The 20,745-nt window shown below is 56.2% G+C and overlaps 2 protein-coding genes across 5 annotated transcripts; one reads left to right on the top strand and one right to left on the bottom strand.

The window, feature by feature from the left end:
* Window positions 1-804: 804 nt before the first annotated feature.
* Khsrp (KH-type splicing regulatory protein) lies at window positions 805-11,442 on the top strand. Its single transcript, XM_076558877.1, has 18 exons — window positions 805-1,184; window positions 3,072-3,168; window positions 3,682-3,720; window positions 4,011-4,050; window positions 5,211-5,260; window positions 5,372-5,443; window positions 6,597-6,654; window positions 6,855-7,029; window positions 7,121-7,219; window positions 7,438-7,536; window positions 7,626-7,728; window positions 8,057-8,302; window positions 8,377-8,537; window positions 8,618-8,727; window positions 8,896-8,984; window positions 9,070-9,270; window positions 9,340-9,417; window positions 9,497-11,442. The coding sequence occupies exons 1-18, from the start codon at window positions 933-935 to the stop codon at window positions 9,772-9,774; spliced, it is 2,247 nt and encodes a 748-aa protein (XP_076414992.1). The 5' UTR covers window positions 805-932; the 3' UTR covers window positions 9,775-11,442.
* Window positions 10,685-20,633, bottom strand: LOC102914857 (adenylate kinase isoenzyme 1). Of its 4 annotated transcripts, none has more exons than XM_016000849.3 (6): window positions 20,500-20,633; window positions 19,622-19,821; window positions 18,394-18,507; window positions 12,982-13,176; window positions 12,334-12,459; window positions 10,685-11,641 (listed from the first exon to the last, which is right to left on the bottom strand). In XM_016000849.3, the coding sequence occupies exons 1-5, from the start codon at window positions 20,558-20,560 to the stop codon at window positions 12,391-12,393; spliced, it is 639 nt and encodes a 212-aa protein (XP_015856335.1). In that variant the 5' UTR covers window positions 20,561-20,633; the 3' UTR covers window positions 10,685-11,641; window positions 12,334-12,390. The 4 variants fall into 4 exon arrangements, with proteins under 4 accessions (XP_015856335.1, XP_076414995.1, XP_042123282.1 ...); XM_076558880.1 differs by having other exon boundaries at window positions 10,685-11,507; XM_042267348.2 differs by having other exon boundaries at window positions 10,685-10,931.
* Between the last annotated feature and the right edge of the window lie 112 nt (window positions 20,634-20,745).

Here is a 20,745-nt window from a genome sequence, read left to right as displayed (position 1 = left end):
TTCGAGCAGACCACGTGCACGGCCTCCCAGAGCCAGGCCGCTGGCACGCTGATCTAGAGGTCAGGGCGTAATTCCCGCAGCAGGGCACCACCGCCCACGTCCGCTGCCATTCACTCCGGCTCCTGCTAATCCGCTCTCGCCGTCTGGTAGCGGGTTCCACCCCCAATGCAGGTGCGCTCCCATCAAAACAGGGCGCTATGACTTCCGTCGCTGCTATTTGCCCAGGGAGGCATCAATCATCCAACGCTTGCCCCTGTCGCTCAGCCATTGGCTCAGAAATCGAGGGACACGGATTCTGAGAAAAGCCGTCAAGTCCTAATCCAAGCACATCACCCCAAAACGCTTCAGGGACTGGACTAAATGTCTGCCAATCTTGACAAGCACCGCCTCCTACGTGCATTCACTGGCTGGCGTTCCCGACTACCTCGCCGAGTGCCCGCCCACTCAGCCGGGAGCGCTTTCGCTAAGCCCCGCCCCTAGAGCCACGTGACTCGCCAGAGCCGTCACTCTCTTTCTGGAGCCGCCCCGCGAATCTGGAACTCACGCTTCATTGGGCCCCCCGTCTTCTCGCGTGACTTCGAATTGCCCGCCCAGCTCCAGCAGCCCACAGTTTATTGAGCCCTATGGTCGTCAGTCACTCCGCGCCTCCCGCCCCCTGAGTCTTGCGGCACTCTGACTGGTCGCCCGGATCCACGGCCCACGATTGGTCGGCGCGGAGCGACAGTCGCATCCAACTGGCTGCCCCGCGCCGTCCGTCACGCCGGCGGCGGGAGGAGGTGGTGCCCCTCTTCCCCCCTCGTCGTCTTCCCAGCCGCTGGCTTCCCATCGTGCTCCGCGGCCGTGTGGAGCGAGGCCTTGTTCCCGCGTTGAGCCGCCGCCGCCGCCGCCTCCTCAGCTTGAAGCCTCCGCGCCAGGCCCGTCCGCGCCGCTCCATGTCGGACTACAGCACCGGAGGCCCCCCGCCCGGCCCGCCGCCTCCTGCCGGCGGCGGCGGAGGAGCCGCGGGTGCGGGAGGAGGCCCTCCGCCGGGCCCGCCGGGCGCGGGAGACCGGGGCGGCGGAGGCCCCGGCGGCGGCGGCCCGGGTGGAGGAGGCGCGTCCGGGGGCCCCTCGCAGCCTCCCGGTAGCGGCGGCCCGGGGATCCGCAAGGACGCCTTCGCCGACGCCGTGCAGCGGGCCCGCCAGGTGAGGAGGCCGCGAAGGCGCGTGCGCGCGCGGGGGAGGGGGCGGCGGCGCGCGCGGGGTCGCGGGAGGGTCACGTGGGCGGCGGGCTCCGGGCGGGGAGTCTGGGGCCGCCACGGTGTGAGGATGACCCTCTGGGTGCTTCGAGTTAGGGGTGCGCTAAGAGGGGGTCCCCGAGAACCAGACTTTGCACTGGGCGATCCCGCTTAGGACACGAGGAATTGCAGCCTTGGGGATCTCCGAGACCCGTTCCCGAACTTGCATCGGGTCTCTCTTAGGACCCACAAAGGTTGCAGTCTGGGTCAGTGTCCCCAAGAGCCACCCTCGAGCCTGCACTCAGCATTTCCATTCAGGAAACAAGGGCTGTATTCTGGGGGACCACTCCAGAGTCCGGGAGGGCTTGTGATTTGAAGGGGTCCTCTGGTTTTGCAGAGACCTGAGCTTGGGCATTATGAATGTCCCCAAGAACCACTCCTGGATCTGCAGTAGAGGACCCCTCTTAGGATCATGAAGACTTGCAGTCTGTTAGGGAACTGTTCTTAGGACTCACGAGGGCTTGGAATCTGAGGTCAGGGATGCTAGGAGACCCCTTCTTGGAACCCATGAGAGCTTGTAATCTTATTGCAGAAGTTGCATTCAAGGATGCTAGGAGACCACTATTGAGACACGTGAGGGCTCAGAATCGGGGGTTCCCAAGAGTGAGCACATACTTAGGAGGTGGAGACCCATCTTAGCACATACTTGCACCCTCCCAGAAGTTCCTTATAGGTAGAGGATCTTGCTTTACACACCTCTACTCCCACTTCCAATCAGGACAGGTGCTCCAAACCATCCCATTTCTGTCCCTAGGAAGGGACAAACGGTGAGGGGTGGGGAGAAGCCCTTCCTCTCGGATCTGGATGGTAAAGAGAGGACCCTTTGTTGGAGAGCCTGGGCCTTGGAGTGAGATGGGAAGGCGGACACGGGAGCCTGCTCTTGACTGTTTGATTAGTTCAGAAGAATTGTCCGTCTCCCTTTGGGAACATGACTTGTTTTGTTGTCAGCATATAGAAGTGTCATGTGCTGGTGTGACCCAGCTCAGCTTTGCTCACAACTGGTCAGTTCTGAAAGTTAAATGGCCCAGGCTCACCATGGATGGTGGAACCCAGGGGTTGTCCCAGGGCTAAGGACTGGTTCCTCCCGAGGTGGGAGGCACCTTTGGGTTACTGCTCTCTCCGTTGTCGTCTTTGCCCTCCTCCTCCAAGGTGGGGTGGGTTTAGCATGCCTTTTTTCTGGTCATTCCCCACAATGCCTTGATTAAGGTGCAGCTCACCCTGGAGGTGGGTGCTGTCAGTTGGGCGCCACCACCGCCTGGCACACTTTTGGTTTTCATAGTGAAGTAGTTTGGATCCGGAATTCAGGATTTGGGGGGGTGTGTTTGCTGGCTTGGGGATAATGTGGAGATGCTCTCTGTGCACTTGGAACTCCATTGTGTCCAAAGGGGTTTTTGTTTTGGTCATCTGGATGTCAGGTGCTTGAAGACAGAAGCTTGACAGAGGTATCTCAGGTTTGTTTTCTGTTGTTGTTGTTGAAGATGTCAGAAGTGAGAGACAGGAAAGTTGAAGTCCTGTGTGCTGCCCAGGCCACTTGTGGGAAGTGACCAAGGAATCCTGTCCTCCTGAGCTGCTATTTCCTTTGCACTTAGAATAGCCTGTGAGCACAAGTCTTGCCAGTAAGGGAGAACAGGGAGCCTGCAGTTCTTAGAAAACGTGGGAGACTTCCTAAAAGCTTCCAGAGTGTTCATACCCAAACTCCTCCTGAAATCGGGGAGCCACTCCAGGCCAAGGCTAGGGGTGAATTTTAGGGTTGCTTGGGGGTGGTAACTCATCTGTACTTCCTACCTCACCCTAGATTGCAGCCAAAATTGGAGGTGATGCTGCTACCACCGTGAATAACAACACTCCCGATTTCAGTTTTGGGGGCCAAAAGAGACAGCTGGAAGATGGAGGTAACTCCTGGTGGTGGCGGTGGCTGGCTTTGACCCCAGAGGGAAGCCTGAGGCTGAGAGGAGCGCTTGGTCCCAGTGGGGCTCCAAGACAGGGGAGTCGCCCAGTTTTTTGTTCCATCTGCCACTCTGAGGTATCAGGTAGCTGAGAGAAGGGCAGGTGGATTGTGACGGGGAAAGCTGTAGGTTCTTCCTGTGGGAGACTGACACAGGCAGGGCACAGCATCGCCAAGGGTGCTCCTAAGCAGGACACTTGTCCCTGGGTAGGTCGGGCTGTAATCTGGAGGGATCCGTGATGTTTAGTGGTCACATTGAAAGTAAACTTTGTCACTTTGTCTGGGGTGGTGAGTGACTTGGGCAAGTCGCCCCTTCCTTTCTGGACCAGCACCTCCTAACCCTCCATCTCGACTGTCATGCGGGATGGTGGTGACTATGCCTGGAACATGCCGCACCAGCTTTGGGGTTGAGGCGGTATGGGTGGGTGGTGTCGCATCTGACAGTCTCTCTCATCCACAGACCAGCCAGACAGCAAGAAACTGGCTTCCCAGGGAGACTGTAAGTCCGCTGGTGTGTGGGCACGGGGGCATTGGGAGCATTGGGTGTCCAGGAGGCCTGTGTGCAGTGGCTGAGAAGGTTTAAGGGTCCTCGAGCCTATGGCAATTGAAATAAAAGCCCTAGAGGCGGGCTTTCATAGGGAGAGGCCATGGTGCCCTCAGATGAGATCTAGACATAGAACTATGCCATGGGTACCATTTGCCCCTGGTGTAAGCAGGGGCATCATGGGTTGGGGTTGTGGGGCCTAGGTAGGCACTAAGCCAGGCTTTGCTTTGAATTTCTCTCCCCAGCAATTGGTTCTCAACTGGGACCCATCCATCCTCCCCCCAGGTAAGCTGTTCCCTGGCCTCCTGCTGTCTCTGGTTTGGGGTCTGGCATGGAGGCATCTGTGGAGCCAGGGGGTGCTGGCAGGCTGGGGACATTGTGGCCATGGGAGAAATGTGGCTCCTCGCTGCCCTGCCTCTCCATCCCTTCCTTGGGCTGAGTGCTCAGAAGCACTGGTTAGGACTGATCAGATGCTCCCTGGATGGGTAGTCAGAGCCTGTGGGTGTCTGCTGCTGTCTGGCTGTCTCAGGTTGCCTGGGGTGAATCTGACCAGGTTGTTGGGACAGGCTACTGGTTTTCTTTGAACGAGCCTGTAGTTTCTTGAAATATAGTAGTAGACACTGACTGGAGAAGGAGATGAACTCCGTGATGAGCCCCCTTTTTTACTGAAGTCTGGACTGTCAGTGTGGTATGAAAATGTCCAAGGTAGGGAAGCTGTAACTCAGCCAGTAGAGCACTGAGTGTGGATTCCCTTCCCAGTACCCTGCTCAAATAAACAAAAACAAAACCCACAGGCAGGGCTGGAGAGATGGCTCAGCGGTTAGAGCACTGACTGCTCTTCCAGAGGACTTGGGTTCAATTCCCAGCACCCAATGGCCACTCACAACTGTCGTAATTCTAGTTCAAGGGCACCCAACACCCATGGCAAAACACCAATGCACATAAAATTAAAAAGAAAAGAAAGAAAGGAAATTGTTCAGGCCAAGTGGTGGTGGTGCACACCTTTAATCCCAGCACTCGGGAGGCAGAGGCAGGCGGATCTCTGAGTTCGAGGCCAGCCTGGTCTACAGAGTTAGCTCTAGGACAGACAAGTCTACACAGAGAAACCCTGTCTCAAACAAAAAGACCACAGGCAAGGTGATGCCTCTCTCTCATCCTGGCACTTGGGAAGTGGAGGCAAGGGATCAGTTCAAAGCCAGCCTGAGCTGCATGGAACACTGTCTCCAAAACCAAATTCAAGTGCGCGTTCCTTCCTGAGGAAATGGGACAGCCCGTGCCACTTGTAGACGGTATCCTCAGTCTTCACTCGGCCCTGAAGCCATTGCCCCTGGGTGATTAGTAGCAGGGTGTGCAGAAGTCCTCGGGCGTCAGAGGGCCAGGACTTTATGTCCAGGAGAGCTGGGGTCTCTTCAGCTGGAGGCTGATGTCAGTGTCTCTTCCCACAGGACCTCAATGACAGAAGAGTATAGGGTCCCGGACGGCATGGTGGGCTTGAGTGAGTGTGGGTCCCCGTCACGAGGGTAGGGCCAAGGGGACTGCTGGTGGGGAGCCTTGGCCTGGGTGCCCCTCACTCGGCCTTCACCTTTCTTCTTTTCTTCCCACCCAGTCATTGGCAGAGGTGGTGAGCAGATTAACAAAATCCAGCAGGACTCAGGCTGCAAAGTCCAGATCTCACCAGGTATGGCCCTCCATCTAAGGTTGCCTGAGACTGGTGCAGAGCCGGCTCCCTGGGCGGGTGCTTCCTGTACCTGTGCACAGCACTGCCCTAACAACAGGAGCCACAGTGCCTGGCGCCCTCCTCTACTTTATGTTTGTGTTGTGTTTATTCTTTATGTGGGGGGTGCACCTGCCACAGCACCGTGGAGGTCAGAGGTCAGCTCTGCTCAGCTGCTCTCAGGGTGACAGGGCCTGTGTGTCTGTGCTGCTATCTGGCTCCCTCCATTGGTGGGATCCAGAGATTGACCTCAGGTCATCAGAGTTGGCGATGAGCATCTTTGCTCCCTGACCATGTCCCTTACCTTGTGAGGTGGCCTAGGGGAATGTGGACTTAGGCAAGAAGGCTCCTCTCTCCAGGTGGCAGGCTCTGTGCCGTCACCTACAGTGTCATGGGATGCAGATTAGTGCCATAGAAAACAGAATAGCAGTCAGCCTGGCTCTGACACTGCCTGGATCTGCTCCACTCTTCCACAGGAGTGCTTTGGATTCTCCCTTCAGACTTGAGCCAGGGTCCTGGGTGTGCTAGGGAGCCCCTGAACTGATCTCTGCAATCTCCCTCTTCCCCTCACCATCCTCTTGCCTTGACCTCATGGTGCTCTGGTGATGGGGGTGTGGTGTTCTGTTAGTCTAGCTCCTGAGTTTCATCTTTCCCCACTGAGTTTTTTAAAAAGAGCCTTCTAGCCGGGTGGTGGCGGCCGCGGCGCATGCCTTTAATCCTAGCACTTGGGAGGTGGATCTCAGTGAGTTCGAGGCCAGCCTAGTCTACAAAGCAAGTTCCAGGACCGCCAGGACTGTTATAAAGAGAAACCTTGTCTCAAAAAGCAAAGCAAGCCAGGCAATGGTGGTGCTGCACGCCTTTAATCCCAGCACTTGGGAGGCAGAGGCAGGCGGATCTCTGAGTTCAAGGCCAGCCTGGGCTACAGAAAGGCACCAAAACTACACAGAGAAACCCTGTCTCGAAAAACAAAAAAAAAAAAAAAAAAAAAAAAAAGCAGCCTTCTAGGTGTCTCCTGGCAAGGAGTGAAATGATTTGTCAGAGAGGGTTGCAGCTGTCCTGGAAGTGTGCTGTCCCCACAGAAGCCCTCTGGGCACTGAACCTTTCTTCTTCTCTGCAGATAGTGGTGGCCTCCCTGAACGCAGTGTGTCCCTGACTGGAGCCCCTGAGTCTGTCCAGTAAGTTCCCAGCTGGGTCTCCTGTGGGAGTCAGTGGCACTCGTGTGTCCCTCCTACCTGACGTGTCCCAAGAGCTGGTGGATGAGTTGGCACCCCTCTTGATCCTGAACAGCCCCAGGTCCTTGGCACCCCCAGGATAGCTCCCCTGAGTTGAGTGTGCGCCATATGCACACTGAGTGGTCACCCTCTTCTCTCCTCAGGAAGGCGAAGATGATGCTAGATGACATTGTATCGAGAGGCCGTGGAGGACCCCCAGGACAGTTCCATGATAATGCCAATGGGGGTCAGAATGGCACAGTGCAAGAGATCATGATCCCTGCTGGCAAGGCTGGCCTGGTCATTGGCAAGGGTGGGGAGACCATCAAACAGCTGCAGGTGCGGGGCGGCACAGGCCAGAGCACTAGTCCCCACAGTCCCCAGCGGGCCTCTGCCAGAGCCCACTTCTGACAGGCATTGACCATTGCAGGAGCGTGCCGGGGTGAAGATGATTTTAATTCAGGATGGCTCCCAGAATACAAACGTGGACAAGCCACTGCGAATCATCGGGGACCCGTACAAAGTGCAGGTGAGTGCCCAGGCAGCGTGGTCTCCAGAAGGCTCCACTGTCAGGCCTGCCCTGGGGTCTTGCCTGACTGCTGCCAGCAGCAGCCTCTCCTTAGCCCTTCAGCCTCTTTTCCTGGGGTGAACAGCTCTCTAAGGAATGTGGGGGATCCCCACAGGTGCCAGGAGGTGGGTGCTGGGGCAGTACACTTGTGCTCACTGTCCAGTGTGGTGTGTTTACAGCAAGCCTGTGAGATGGTGATGGACATCCTCCGAGAACGTGACCAGGGTGGCTTTGGGGACCGCAATGAGTACGGATCTCGAGTTGGTGGAGGCATTGATGTGAGTGCAAGCCCTCCAGACAGATGGGCAGCAGGAACAGGGTAGAACTAGGGGCACACCAGGTGACCCTGTGCCTCCTGGCTTCCTAGGTACCTGTACCCCGGCATTCAGTTGGTGTAGTCATTGGCCGGAGTGGAGAGATGATCAAGAAGATCCAGAATGACGCCGGAGTTCGCATCCAGTTCAAGCAAGGTCAGGGGCGGGTGCCACTTTGGCCCAGGCACTGCCGTTGCCCCCACCTCTGGCAGGCCCTCAGAGCCTGCAGAAAGCTGATAGCCAGTTCCTGTCAGTTGCTTTTTAGAAACCATTGTCTCCCCAAGCTTAGCTAGTTCTGTGGACCCCAAAGGTGGGAGGACACTCACGCTGCCACTCTGAGGGGCTGGGGGCATGTTCTGGGAAACAAGCTGCCTGTTTGCCCGCCCACATGTCAGCAGCAAGTCAGGGGACCTGGTCTCCAACTGAGGCACAGTCCGGGAGCTTGGCTTTGCTTTAAGTAACTGTTTCTTGGTGTGGATGTCAGATGACGGGACAGGCCCCGAGAAGATTGCTCACATCATGGGGCCCCCAGATCGGTGTGAGCATGCAGCCCGGATCATCAATGACCTCCTCCAGAGTCTTCGGAGTGGGCCCCCAGGTCCTCCAGGGGCACCTGGCATGCCCCCTGGGGGTAGGGGCCGGGGCCGAGGCCAAGGCAACTGGGGCCCTCCTGGAGGGGAGATGACCTTCTCCATTCCTACCCACAAGTGTGGGTTGGTCATTGGCCGAGGTGAGTCCCCTCACTCTGCCCTTCCCCTGCCTGGTCTTGCGCTTGCCAGCCCTTCACTAGCTGTGATCCCACAGGTGGTGAGAACGTGAAGGCCATCAACCAGCAGACAGGCGCCTTTGTGGAGATATCTCGGCAGCTGCCACCCAATGGGGACCCCAACTTCAAGTTGTTCGTCATCCGGGGCTCACCCCAGCAGATTGACCATGCAAAGCAGCTCATTGAAGAGAAGATAGAGGTGAGTCAGTTCCCTGGGGTGCTGGTGAAGGTGCCCCTCCCCCTTGGTCAGCTCACTGCAGCTGCCACTTTTTCCCTCAGGGTCCCCTCTGCCCAGTTGGACCGGGCCCTGGAGGACCAGGCCCTGCTGGACCTATGGGGCCTTTCAACCCTGGACCCTTCAACCAGGGGCCCCCGGGAGCACCCCCACAGTGAGTATTCCTGGCTTGCTGGTCTGTCTCAGCCCCGGCCCTAAGCACAGGAGGCGCTGTGTTGAGTCTGTGGGTCTCGGTCCTGTGTCAGCCCAGCCCTAGGTGGTGCTAGGGCTTCCATTCCCACGCTCCTGAGCAGCGCTCCTGACTCCCTCTCCTCTCCTGCAGTGCCGGTGGCCCCCCTCCTCACCAGTACCCGCCTCAGGGCTGGGGCAATACCTACCCCCAGTGGCAACCGCCTGCCCCCCACGACCCAAGTAAGTGTCGGCACTGCATAGGCAGTTGGGGGGTGACCCCAGGCCAACTGCTGTGCCCTCCCTCAACCGACATGTCTTCCTGTAGACAAAGCTGCCGCAGCGGCTGCGGACCCCAATGCTGCCTGGGCCGCCTACTACTCCCACTACTACCAGCAACCCCCAGGTCCTGTGCCAGGCCCTGCCCCTGCCCCCGCAGCCCCACCTGCGCAGGGGGAGCCCCCCCAGCCTCCACCCACTGGCCAGTCGGACTACACCAAGGCCTGGGAAGAGTATTACAAGAAAATTGGTAAGTTCAGTGCCCGGGAGCAGTGGGGTGTCCACACGGGATCAGCTGCCCTAACACCCGGTTCCTCAGGCCAGCAGCCCCAGCAGCCCGGAGCACCCCCCCAGCAGGACTACACCAAGGCCTGGGAGGAGTACTACAAGAAGCAAGGTAAGCTGCTGGGGCCGGGAGGGGGGCTTGCTGGCGGGAGTGGCCGCTTGTGCAGCAGCTCACTGTCCTCTGCCCACAGCGCAAGTGGCCACTGGTGGGGGCCCTGGAGCACCCCCTGGCTCTCAGCCCGACTACAGTGCCGCCTGGGCAGAGTATTACAGACAGCAGGCCGCTTACTACGGACAGACCCCAGGCCCTGGTGGCCCGCAGCCACCTCCCACCCAGCAGGGACAGCAGCAGGCAAGTGGGAACTGCCACCCTCCTCCTCCTCCTTTCTCCTTCCAACCCCCGGCCACCGTCCATCCTGCCTTAGTGGGTAGCGCCGGAAACCCTTTCCCCTGCGGGGTGTGCCCTTGATGCCAGCCTCGGGCGTGTGGCCAGAGTCTCCCGGAGCCCCACAGCCCCGCCGCTGGGAAGCGCCCGCTGGGTGCAGAGGCTCACGGAAGAGGCTCCTCCGGCAGCTGCTGTTGGTGCAACGTTGTCGGGTGCTGGGGGCACCGGCCGAAAAGGTGGAACTCTGAACTGCTGGGGTGTCCCGGGTGGGGGCAGGAAGTGGGGACTGCGCTGAGCGCCAGGCCGGTTGCTGAACCCGCTCGCTCAAAATCTGGCCACTTGGGAAGAAAATGTCTATTTTTTTCCCCCTTCTCAGCATCACTATTTTGGGTTTTGTTCTTTTTTATTCTTTTATTTTTTTAAAACCACCATCTTTATCCCCCATGTCCAAGTAACTGCGTGTTGCAGGCGGCCCTGGCTCTGCTGGGATGGAGGGGAGCCCACTGAGGGGACTGGGCCCTCCCTGCCCGGCGAGGCCACCTCTTGTGCACTTGCCTCTGTGTCCTGGTCTTGTCTGTGAAGTGGGCATGACGATCGTTGCCACCTTCCAACCTACCTCACAGGGGTGTTGTGGGGACACCGTGATCTGAATGTTGTGACGCCGCCGCCGAGCCGCCCGCCGCCTCCTCCCTCCCTGCCTCCCCCCCCCCGGCACTTCTTCCTGTGCGCCCCTTCCATGCCTCTGGCTTCTTCTGCTGCAGACCCCCTTCTCCTCTCCCTCCTCCTCCTCCTGCTTCTCCTCCACCAAGGAGCAGTCTGACTTCAGCGGAGTCCCCAGGACAGACAGTCACAGCCCCTGCCTGGCCCGTGCAGGCTTGGGCCCGGCCTCCTGGCCCGCTGCCTGAGTGGCAGCCTCTTGCAGCCCAGCCGCCCCCTGCCATGACTGTCCCTGTCTCTCCCTCTCCGCAGGCAATTGAAGCAAATGGATATGAACTTCATCTGTGAACATATTTTCCCTCCATTTTTGTTCCATTTGGGGGCTTCTTTTATTGGTTTCTATATTTGATTGGTTTGGTGAGAGAGCAACGGCCGCCTGGGGTGGAGGGTCCCCTCATGCCGAGGTGGAGGGTCCCCTCATGCTGAGGCAGTCCCTCTCATTCTGTGTGTCTCACATCTTTTTCTTTCCAAAATCGGGATCCTTCATGTTGAGCCAGCCTTAGAAAATAGCGAGAATTTAACCTCTGCCAAAAAAACAAAAAAGTTTAAAAATTAAATCACAAAGAGCAGAACAAACCTATAAAGTGATATATATATAGAAATATATAAATCTCTATCCCCGCCTCTGAGCCCACCCTCTGAGGGAAGCGGTTCACTTCCTCCCTACTGCCCGGGGCCCTATTCTTGTTTTTAAATAAACTTTTTAAAAGGAAAGAAAGTCACTCTTGCTATCTCTTTTTTTCGTTTTTTTAGTTAGAGTTGGAACATTCCTTGGACCAGGTGTGGGTGTCGCAGGCCCCTCCTGCCCTGCCCATCTCTCTCTCTCCCCCTCTTTCCCCTTTCTCTCTCTCCCCCCTGCTCTTCCCTGGCTCCACCCTATACCCACCCCAACCCCAGGACTGGCCTGGTACGTTGTCATCTGTTAAAGATGAGATAAACAGAAAAAAATGAGAACAAAACAAAAAAAAATTGTATGGCAGTTTTTACTTTTTATCGCTCGTTTTTAACTTCACAAATAAATGGTAACAAAACCTCCCCGTGTCTTGCTGGCTGCCGTCTGTCTTTCTCCCACCCTTCAGTAGGCTTCTGAAGCAGATGACCTGTGAGATGTTGTGAACATAACCCTGGTGATGGGGTCTGGAGGTGAACAGCTTCTTGCGGGGATTTTGTCTTCGTCTTTAGGAGGCAGTTGCAGGCGCGTTTTCCTAACCTCCTTTTCAGTGCACAGGTTGTGCTTGTAGAGGAAGCAGGATGAGTGGGGCGGAGAGGATGGAGTGCTGTTCAGTCCCCTTCCTTGTGGGGAGCCTGCCCAGCTGTCTGCACTCTCTCCCTCTGGGAGCTGGGAAAGCAGGCACTGAGGAGGATCCCTGGGGCCACGTTCCCATGGATGTGGCTGCACTTGTCACTAAGGTTGCCTTGTGCAAGCATCCCATTGGGCACGGGCTTGACTTGCACACCTATGGCCCCTCCCTGCCTCCTCACTGCAGACTGTCAGTGACCGAGCAGCACTGGTCAAAACTGGATGGCTAACACTGAAGTAGAGCTAAGCCTGGGTGAGGGATGCCCAGGGCACCAGAAGTCACTTGGGATGCTTGGCATCCTGAGGCAGTGCCAGCCTGTGAAATTACCTTTTGTGATCAAAGTCAAGGCCAGGAGGGTGGCAGGTGAAAGAACTGGCCCCAAAGTCAGGTGCAGTGGCTCCTCTGACCCCAGCCAGACAAGGAGGGGCTTGCCACAGCATCAGGAGCAAAAGAACCCATTCCCCAAAGCTGCCCTCAGACCACCTGCAAACAAACCCTGGCACGCTACAAAAACGACCAGGGTCCACGTGATGCAGTGACAGCTGCCATCTCTGGGTAGGTAGTTCCCCTCTGTGTTAGCTGCCTGTCTGCCCACAAAGGGGCCCTGTTAGCACCAAGGTCTCACCTCACAGGCCTGGGTCCTGTGTGCTGTGGGCAATGGGGGAGGCCGGACATCGGCCCCTCACTGCAGACTGTCAATGACTGAGCAGCACTTGGCAAAAATGCTCTCGGGGGCTTCTTCAGCCAAGATCTAGGGGAGAGGAAGCCATGGGGTCAAGGGTGCAGCCCATGGTAAGAGCTCAGCTCCCATAACCCCTTTGAGGCAAGCCCTGATGTGAGCAGGTTTGCAGCCAGGGTGACGGCAATGGGTATGGGGGTGGAGGTGGGGGTGGAGACTCCATGGGTCCAGGGAGCAGGAGAAGGCAGTCTCCCATGCTTGTTTCCCAACCCCTTATCTGGCATAGACCCTTGGGCTGACACTGACTCCACCCCAGCACGTGCTGAGCCAGACGTGTGGGCAGCACCAGACTTCACAGCTTCTCGGTGGCAGCATTGGGCACCCCATTGTAGCTTTGGGGAACTGTGAGCGCATCCTGTGGCTCACACCTGTCAGTGCCCAGAAGACTGATGTTGATTATGTGAGTTCTAGGCCAGCCTGGGCTGCATGAGGCCTGTCAGCCTGTGCAGCCCTAAGGAAATGGAATTCCCTCATTACAAACGGGGGAAGTGGCAGATGCAGGCTGGCCCCAGGGGCCCCCTGCCAGGCACGCACATTCCGCAGAAGGTTCTTTTGCTGGTAGAAGGTCAGGACAGGCTCACACAGGGTGTAGTGTGTCTCCAGACGCTTGCGGATGGCTGGCTCCGAATCATCCGCCCGGTGCTCCACCTGTCCACGGCGCAGGACTCTCCGCACCATTGTTTCCATGGAGCAGTCAAACCCCATGACTATGTTGGGGGCCCTGCCCACCTAGGCAGTAACCAACAGGACAGGGTGAGGGTGCTTGCACAGATTGCCAAGAGACCCTGAGCCTAGAGGGAGGAGAGGGAGAGAGGCTAAGAACTGAACTTCAGCCCTCTGCAGACAGCACTATACACTCTTAAAAAAACGTTTTTGAGCCTAGCCTGGAGGCGCACACTTTTAATCCCAGCACATGGGAGGCAGAGGCACATGAATCTCTGAGTTGGAGGACAGCCTGATACACAGAGCGAGTTCCAGGACAACCAGGGCTACACAAGGAAACCCAGTCTTGGGGGGGAAAAAAAGAAAAAACAACAAACACCACCCCCCCTTTTTTTTTTGAGACAGGAACCTTCCTGCCTCTGCCTCCCCAGGGCTGGGGTTGAAGGTGAAGGCCACCATGCTTGGCTCAATACACTCCTGACTGCTGAGCTGAGTCATCTCTGTAGCCTGCAACCTTGTTTTATTTATTTATTTTTTGAGTGTCTCTCACTGGCCTAAAACTTTGCAAGTAGGCTAGGCTGGCTGGCCAGTGAGCCCTGTCTGTTCTATTCAAGAGCCGAGATAAGCATATATACCACACCCAGGTTGGTTGGGTTTTTTTTTAAGATTTTGTTGTGTTCTGCTTGCATGTACACTTGCACTCCAGAAGAGGGCGCCAGATCTCATCACAGATGGTTGTGAGCCACCATGTGGTTGCTGGGAACTGAACTCGGGACCTCTGGAAGAATAGACCGTGCTCTTAACCTCTGAGCTGTCTCTCATCTTCTCAGCCGTTTGGTTTTTTGTGTTTGTTTTGTTTTGTTCCTTTTCTTTTGGACAGGGTCTCATGAAGCTCAAGCTTCCCTTGAACTCCCTCTGTACCCTAGGGTGACCCTGAACCCCATTCATCCTCTCCACTTCCCCAGTTCAGTGCTGGGATGACAGGTGTGCACCCCAGGCCTGCTTTCTTGCTTCCCACGGGGACAGGGACACCACCAAGGTGACTTATCTTCTACACATCCTTGAGCTGGCACTAATGAAATGTCTTTTTTTTTTTTTTTTCAAGACAGGGTTTCTCTGTGTAGTCCTAACTGTCCTGGGACTCGCTTTGTAGACCAGGCTGGCCTCAAACTCACAGAGATCCACTTGCCTCTGCTTCCTAAGTGCTGGAATTAAAGGTGTGTGCCACCACTGCCCGGCCAGGGGGTTCATTTTTTTTTTCCGGGGGGGGGGGGGATTTATTTGTTTTATTTCTTTTTTGTTTTGTTTTATTTCTTTTTTTAAACATAAAAACAGGTTATAATTCAAAAGTCCAGGGTTATTTTAAACAGTAAAATATTTTCTCTGTAGAAAATAGTAAAAATGATAACATTTCCCAATAAGCCCTTTTAAGCCCAATGATAGCTGAACTATACATATAAATATTGATTAGATTCCAGGATACAGAAGAGACCTATCTTCATCTGTTCAGAGAGCTATGTTTTACTTAAGTTGTATAAGTGAGATTCCTATTTATCTTCCCCTTCACTGTTTGATTTATGGCAGGCATTTTTCTATAGGCTAATCCATAATCTAAAAAGATTCTAGCCTCCCCTCCTGAAAGTATGGCCAGCATTTTCTATTATCAGCTTGATACAGTACAAATTCTTATCCTAATAGTGAAATGTTTCACTAAAGCTTGCCCAGTAGTTGGGCAAAACCAAAACTTCCTTTCTTTTTTTTTTGGGGGGGGGTGCTTTCGAGACAGGGTTTCTCTGTGTAGCTTTGCGCCTTTCCTGCAACTCAACTCACTTGGTAGCCCAGGTTGGCCTCGAACTCACAGAGATCTGCCCGGCTCTGTCTCCCGAGGGCTGGGATTAAAGGCGTGCGCCACCACCGCCGGCCAGAGGTTTCATTTCTACATAGGCCCTGGGGATGGCGCCCAGGGCTTCGAATATCGGAAGCCAGTGCTCTGCCCTCCAAGCCCAGCTCCTCCCAACCAAAGGCTTGATTTGCAGTGGTGGGCACTGCTGTGCAGAGTGTGTAAGACAAATATGGAAAAGGGTGAGGTTCTCTCTGCCCCGCCCCTCCACTGGCCCCTCCCTAGGCAATGAAGTCACCTGCTGCCCAGACTTCTGACAGTCATGGCACCTGCATGTATGGTTCTGGTAATTCATCCTTTTTCTTCCTTCCTTCCTTCCTTCCTTCCTTCCTTCCTTCCTTCCTTCCTTCCTTCCTTCCTTCCTTCCTTCCTTCCTTTTATTGTTATTGGAAGGAGGGGGAGGCATGTGTGGGAGTCAGATGGCAACATGGTGAAGTTTGTTTTCCACCTTTATGTGGATTCCAGGGAGAGAACTTGGATTGTCAGGCTTGGTGACAAGCACTTCACCTGCTGAGACATCTCCCTCTTCATCGTTTTTTAAAACATTTGTTTAAACCTATGTGTATGTGTGTGTGCTGTGTATGAGTGCTGGAACCCACAGAGGCCAGAGGCGTGAGGTGCCCCTGGAGCTGGAGCTGCAGGCAGTTGAGAGCCACCTGAAGTGGGTGCTGGGAATTGAGCTCAGGTCCTCTAAAAGATCATTGAGTACTCTTAACTGCTGAGCCATTTTTCCAGCCAAAATCTCTACTTCCTCCCTCTTCTTTCTCTCTTACTTTGAGACAGGGAGTCTTCTCCGTGTAGCCCTGGATGTCCTAGAACTTTGTAGACTGAGCTAGCCTCAAACTCAAAAGAGATCCACCTGCCTCTGCCTCCGAGTGATAGGATTAAAGGCATTGCCACCACTTGGCAAGAAATCTATGCTTAAGGCACATTTCCCAGTTCTCACGGGGGGGGGGGGGGGGGGGGAAGATTTCTAGGCGGGGCTCCACCCTGACTACGCCCCCAGCCCCTCACTGGGGGATTCTAGGCGGGGCTCCACCCTGACCACGCCCCCAGGCCCCTCACTGGGGATTCTAGGCGGGGCTCCACCCTGACTACGCCCCCAGCCCCTCACTGGGGGATTCTAGGCGGGGCTCCACCCTGACCACGCCCCCAGCCCCTCACTGGGGGTTCTAGGCGGGGCTCCACCCTGACCACGCCCCCAGACCCTCACTGGGGGATTCTAGGCGGGGCTCCACCCTGACCACGCCCCCAGCCCCTCACTAGGGGATTCTAGGCGGGGCTCCACCCTGACCACGCCCCCAGCCCCTCACTGGGATTCTAGGCGGGGCTCCACCCTGACCACGCCCCCAGCCCCTCACTGGGGATTCTAGGCGGGGCTCCACCCTGACCACGCCCCCAGCCCCTCACTAGGGGATTCAGGGGACGTTAGAGCACCACCAGGCTTCATTCTTAAGTCTTTTAAGACAAAGATTTGCTGGGCAATGGTGGCACACACCTTTAATCCCAGCATTCGGGAGGCAGAGGCAGGCGGATCTCTGTGAGTTCGAGGCCGGCCTGGTCTACAAAGTGAGTTCCAAGAAAGGCGCAAAGCTACACAGAGAAACCCTGTCTCAAAAAAACAAAAAAACAAAAAAAAAAGAAATTATTTTGTATGTATTATAGAGTGCACTCATGTACAGTGCATAGTTAGGGCTCAGTGGTAGCGTACTTGTTCTTAGAGAGGACCAGGTTTGATTCCCAGCATTCACCTGATGGCTCACAACCATTCTAAGTCCAGATCCAGGGGACCCAACACCATCTTCAGACCTAAATCTCAAAGGGGGCCAGCCAGCCATATCTGTGGTGGACATTCAGACATGCAAGCAAAACACTTATATGCATAAATTTAAATATCTAAAAACAAAAAAGGAATTAACTTTTACCTGTCCAGTCAACAGCTTGTTGTGATGATGCACGCCTGTGTCCCTAGCGTTCAGTGGGCCTAGGCAGAAGGACTGCAGGGACTTCCAGGCCAGCCTGGCGACACAGAGAGGCACTGTCTCCAGAAACAGCACAAGCAAACACAAGCCAGCTGGACAGTGCTGTCCCACTGTCAACCCAGCACTGGGAGGTGGAGGCAGGACATCAACACCAAGGGCATCCTTGGGTGGAGAGCTGGAGTCCGCATGAGACACCCCGACTCCCAGCCCACAGTTCCCTTTGGGTTACACAGTTTCACATTTTAAGCATTTGTGACCGATATTTAAACAAGGGGGCAGGGAGTTGCTGCTTCTGCTGCACAGCTCCCAGCTTCTCATAAAACCACTGGCTTGGTAACGCTGGCCTGCACGTCCGTCCCCATGGCAACAGCGGTGGGAATGCTTCCTGAGCCCATTGGCAACACTGCATGGATAACTCACCCTCTAGAATCTTCCATCAGCTCTCACCATCAGCACCCCTGCTTTTTGTACACGTGTTTGTGAGTGTGGAGGCCAGCAGTACCTTCCACTGGTTCCCCACCTTAGTTTTTTGTTTGTTTGTTTGTTTTTAATATTAAAAAAAATATTTTTTAATGTGTATGAGCCAGGTGGTGGTGGCGCACGCCTTTAATCTCAGCACTCGGGAGGCAGAGGCGGGTGGATCTCTGAGTTCAAGGCCAACCTGGTCTACAGAGCGAGTTCCAGGACAGCCAGGGGGTACACAGAGAAACCCTGTCTCGAAAAACAAACAAAAAATGTGTATGTGTGTAAGCTTTTGCCTGGGTGAGTTTATGTGCACCATAGACACACAGAAGCCTGTAGCGGACAGAAGAGGGCATGGGATTCCCTGAAACTGGAGCTACAGGCGGTTGTGAGCCGCAATGTGGGTGCTGGGAATCAACAGCAGTCCGCGATCATTCACTGCTGAGCTCCTCGCCAGCCCCTGTTTTGTTCAATTTTTAATGTTTGTTCGAGACTGCTGAACTCAACATGTAGCCCAGGCTGGCCTGGAAATCATAATCCTCCTGCCTCACAGGCTCCTGGTGCTGGGCTGACAAGGCCTGTGCCTCCAAGCGCTGCTTCTAACCCTTACAGCGCATGTGCAGGCCGGGGTGGGGATGGGGGGCGGGGGCTCAGGGCGGGCAGAGGGCTCGCCCAGCACGCAGCCCTGGGTTCCACCCTGGGCACATAGTCAGGTGTCGTGGCATAGGCCTGCCATCCCGGCACCCCAGAGGCAGAGGCAGGAAGGTTAGGACTTCATTGAGTTTGAGACCAGCCTGGGCCTGAAGGAAGGAAGGTCTCCCAGCTCAGGCTCTCACGCATCATCCACTAAGGCTTTAAGGGGAGTTCGGAGGGGGTAGTCAGTCTGGAACCTGCACGTAGGCACACACACCCAAGGACACTGTCGGGTGGGGCACTCACAATCCGCTCAAACTCTTTGGCCTGTTCCAGCTCTCTGGGGAAGCCATCGATGAGGAAGCCGCGGCTCTCCGGACGCGACAGCAGGTTGTCACTGATCATGTCCAGAATGAGACCCTGGGAAGGAAAGGGCACTGACTCAGGACTCAGTGCCCGGGACCCACCACCCCGGAGGGCCAGGTGCTACGAAGGTCATTCGGTTTGGACCTCCCGTGAGACAGAAGCAGGACCCAGCAGCGCCTGACTCAGTGGCTTCCTTTCTGCTTGTAGGCTTTTCGTTTTTTGTTTTGTTTTGTTTGTTTGTTTGTTTTTGTTTTGTTTTGTTTTTTTGAAAGAGGGCCTATCTGTGCAGCCCTTAGAATTCTTAGTGTCTTAGAATTCATAGACCAGGCTGGCCTCAGACTCACAAGAATTCATAGCCCAGGCTGGCCTCAGACTCAGAGACCCAACTGCCTCTGCCTCCCAAATGCTGCGATTAGAGGAGTGTGCCACCGCGGGGCTCTAGGCTGGACTCTTAAAAGTTTATTAGATCTTGTTGGGTAGTGGTGCACTCAGAGGCAGAGACAGGAGGATCTCTGTGAGTTCTAGACCAGCCTGGTCTACAGAGTGAGTTCCAGGACAGGCAAGGGCTACACAGAGAAACCCTGTCTCGAAAAAAGAAAACAGGAGCGCGCACACACACTCACACACACGTTTATTATACCTCTATTATTTGTCTAGTTGTGGAGGGGTGGTGCATGTGCCGCAGCAGGTGTGGGGCCAGAGGACCACCTGCAGCAGTCAGTTCTCTCCATCACAGAGGCCCCAGAGACTGAACTAGGCTGTCAGGCTGCACTGCCAGTGCCTTCCCCAAGGTTCGGTCTCTCTGGTCCTTGGCATGTGGTCACAGACACCACCAAACTCCTTCTCCTGAGTGCTGGGTTTCCCAGGATGCACCAGGTTTCTGCCGTGCTGGGGATGGGGCGCAGGACTGTGCATGCTAGGTGAGTGCTCTACCAAATGACCTCCACCACTGCCCTCACTGGGACCTTTTCGGGGTAAAGTTTTATTTGTATGAGTGTTTGTCTACATGGATGACTGTGCGTGTACGCAGAGCCCTCGGAGGCCCAAAGAGTTGACGTGTGGGTGCTGGGAACCAAACTCAGATCGATCGAGGGCCGGAGCAGCAGGTGCCCTTAACCGGCCCCAGGACACCCTGGCTCCCTGGGGACTCTCTCCCGTGAACTCTCACCGTGGGCACCAGGCGTCCCTGCTGCATGATGTCCCGGATCTGGTGGCCCCGCGGGGTCCTCCTCTGAGCCTCCTCCCGCAGCAGCTGGCCCAGCCCCACGTGGCAGAAGCCGTACTTGCTGGCCATGTTTCTGCACTGGGTGCCTTTCCCACAGCCAGGGCCGCCCACCACGAAGATGATCAGGGGGGACTTCAGGACATCTAGGTTCAGGAAAGACACAGTGGGTCCTAGTGCGTGTCTTTAGGATCCCACCGCTGGGATTCTCTTGAGCCGTGTGCACAGACCTCCTTGGAGCACCTCAGTAGCTCCATCACCCCATTTTACAGATAACGAAGGGGAAAAGCCCTCAAAGTCAGCCAGCCGCACTCTGCTCCGCCCACCGTGCGGTCCTGTCCCTCCTGCCTGCTGGTGCCTCCAGTCATACCTCCCGCACGTGGGGGTAAAGCCCCTGTCCTTTCCTCTCCCTGCCTCAGACCCCCGTGTCTCCCGTCGTCAGCCCTGGTTCTCCCTCCCTTTCAACTCGCTTTGGTCCTGCTAGCCAGCCTCTGTAAGGCAGGGCGCACGGCCCCGGATGGTGAAGAAATGAATGTCTCAGCTACCACGCACGTCTGTGGGCTCAGCAGTTTATGGTTCAGTGTCTGCGTGTCCCCTGCCCCTCCGCTTAACCAACTCCTGGCGTCCCGCAGGCCGCCTGTCTCCGAGACCTTCCTCTAAAGCCGTAATTTCCATTTTCGGAGACTGGCTCCACTACTCGTCATCTCCCACAGTGGGGCTGCGCAGCTGCGTCCCCGCCGTGCTGGGCTGGTGCGCGCCCCGACAGTGGGGATGCCTGGCTCCACGCGCCCTCCCGTTACCCCCTGTAAACCACACCACGTTACCCTTCTCCTGCGGCCTCAGAGCTCTGCCCATCTGGGGCAGCGTGGACTCGCACAGACCCATCCCGCCCGCCTGCCGGGGGACGCGGGGACCCGGTCCCCGCCCGGCCCCGACCCCCCGGCTCCACTCTACGTCACAAGGGGCTCATTTTGCAAGATGCCCGGGATTTCCCAGGCCCCGGGGCGCAGAGGAAACGGAAGCCCAGGCCCCGCCCGGGAGCAGCCCGGGAATCCTCCCGCGGAGCCCCG

The sequence above is a fragment of the Peromyscus maniculatus genome, chromosome 22, assembly GCF_049852395.1.
Source record: "Peromyscus maniculatus bairdii isolate BWxNUB_F1_BW_parent chromosome 22, HU_Pman_BW_mat_3.1, whole genome shotgun sequence".
NCBI classification, from domain to species: Eukaryota; Metazoa; Chordata; class Mammalia; order Rodentia; family Cricetidae; genus Peromyscus; species Peromyscus maniculatus.
The sequence above is the reverse complement of the archived record's forward strand: the minus strand, read 5'-3'. Positions and strand labels throughout refer to the sequence as shown.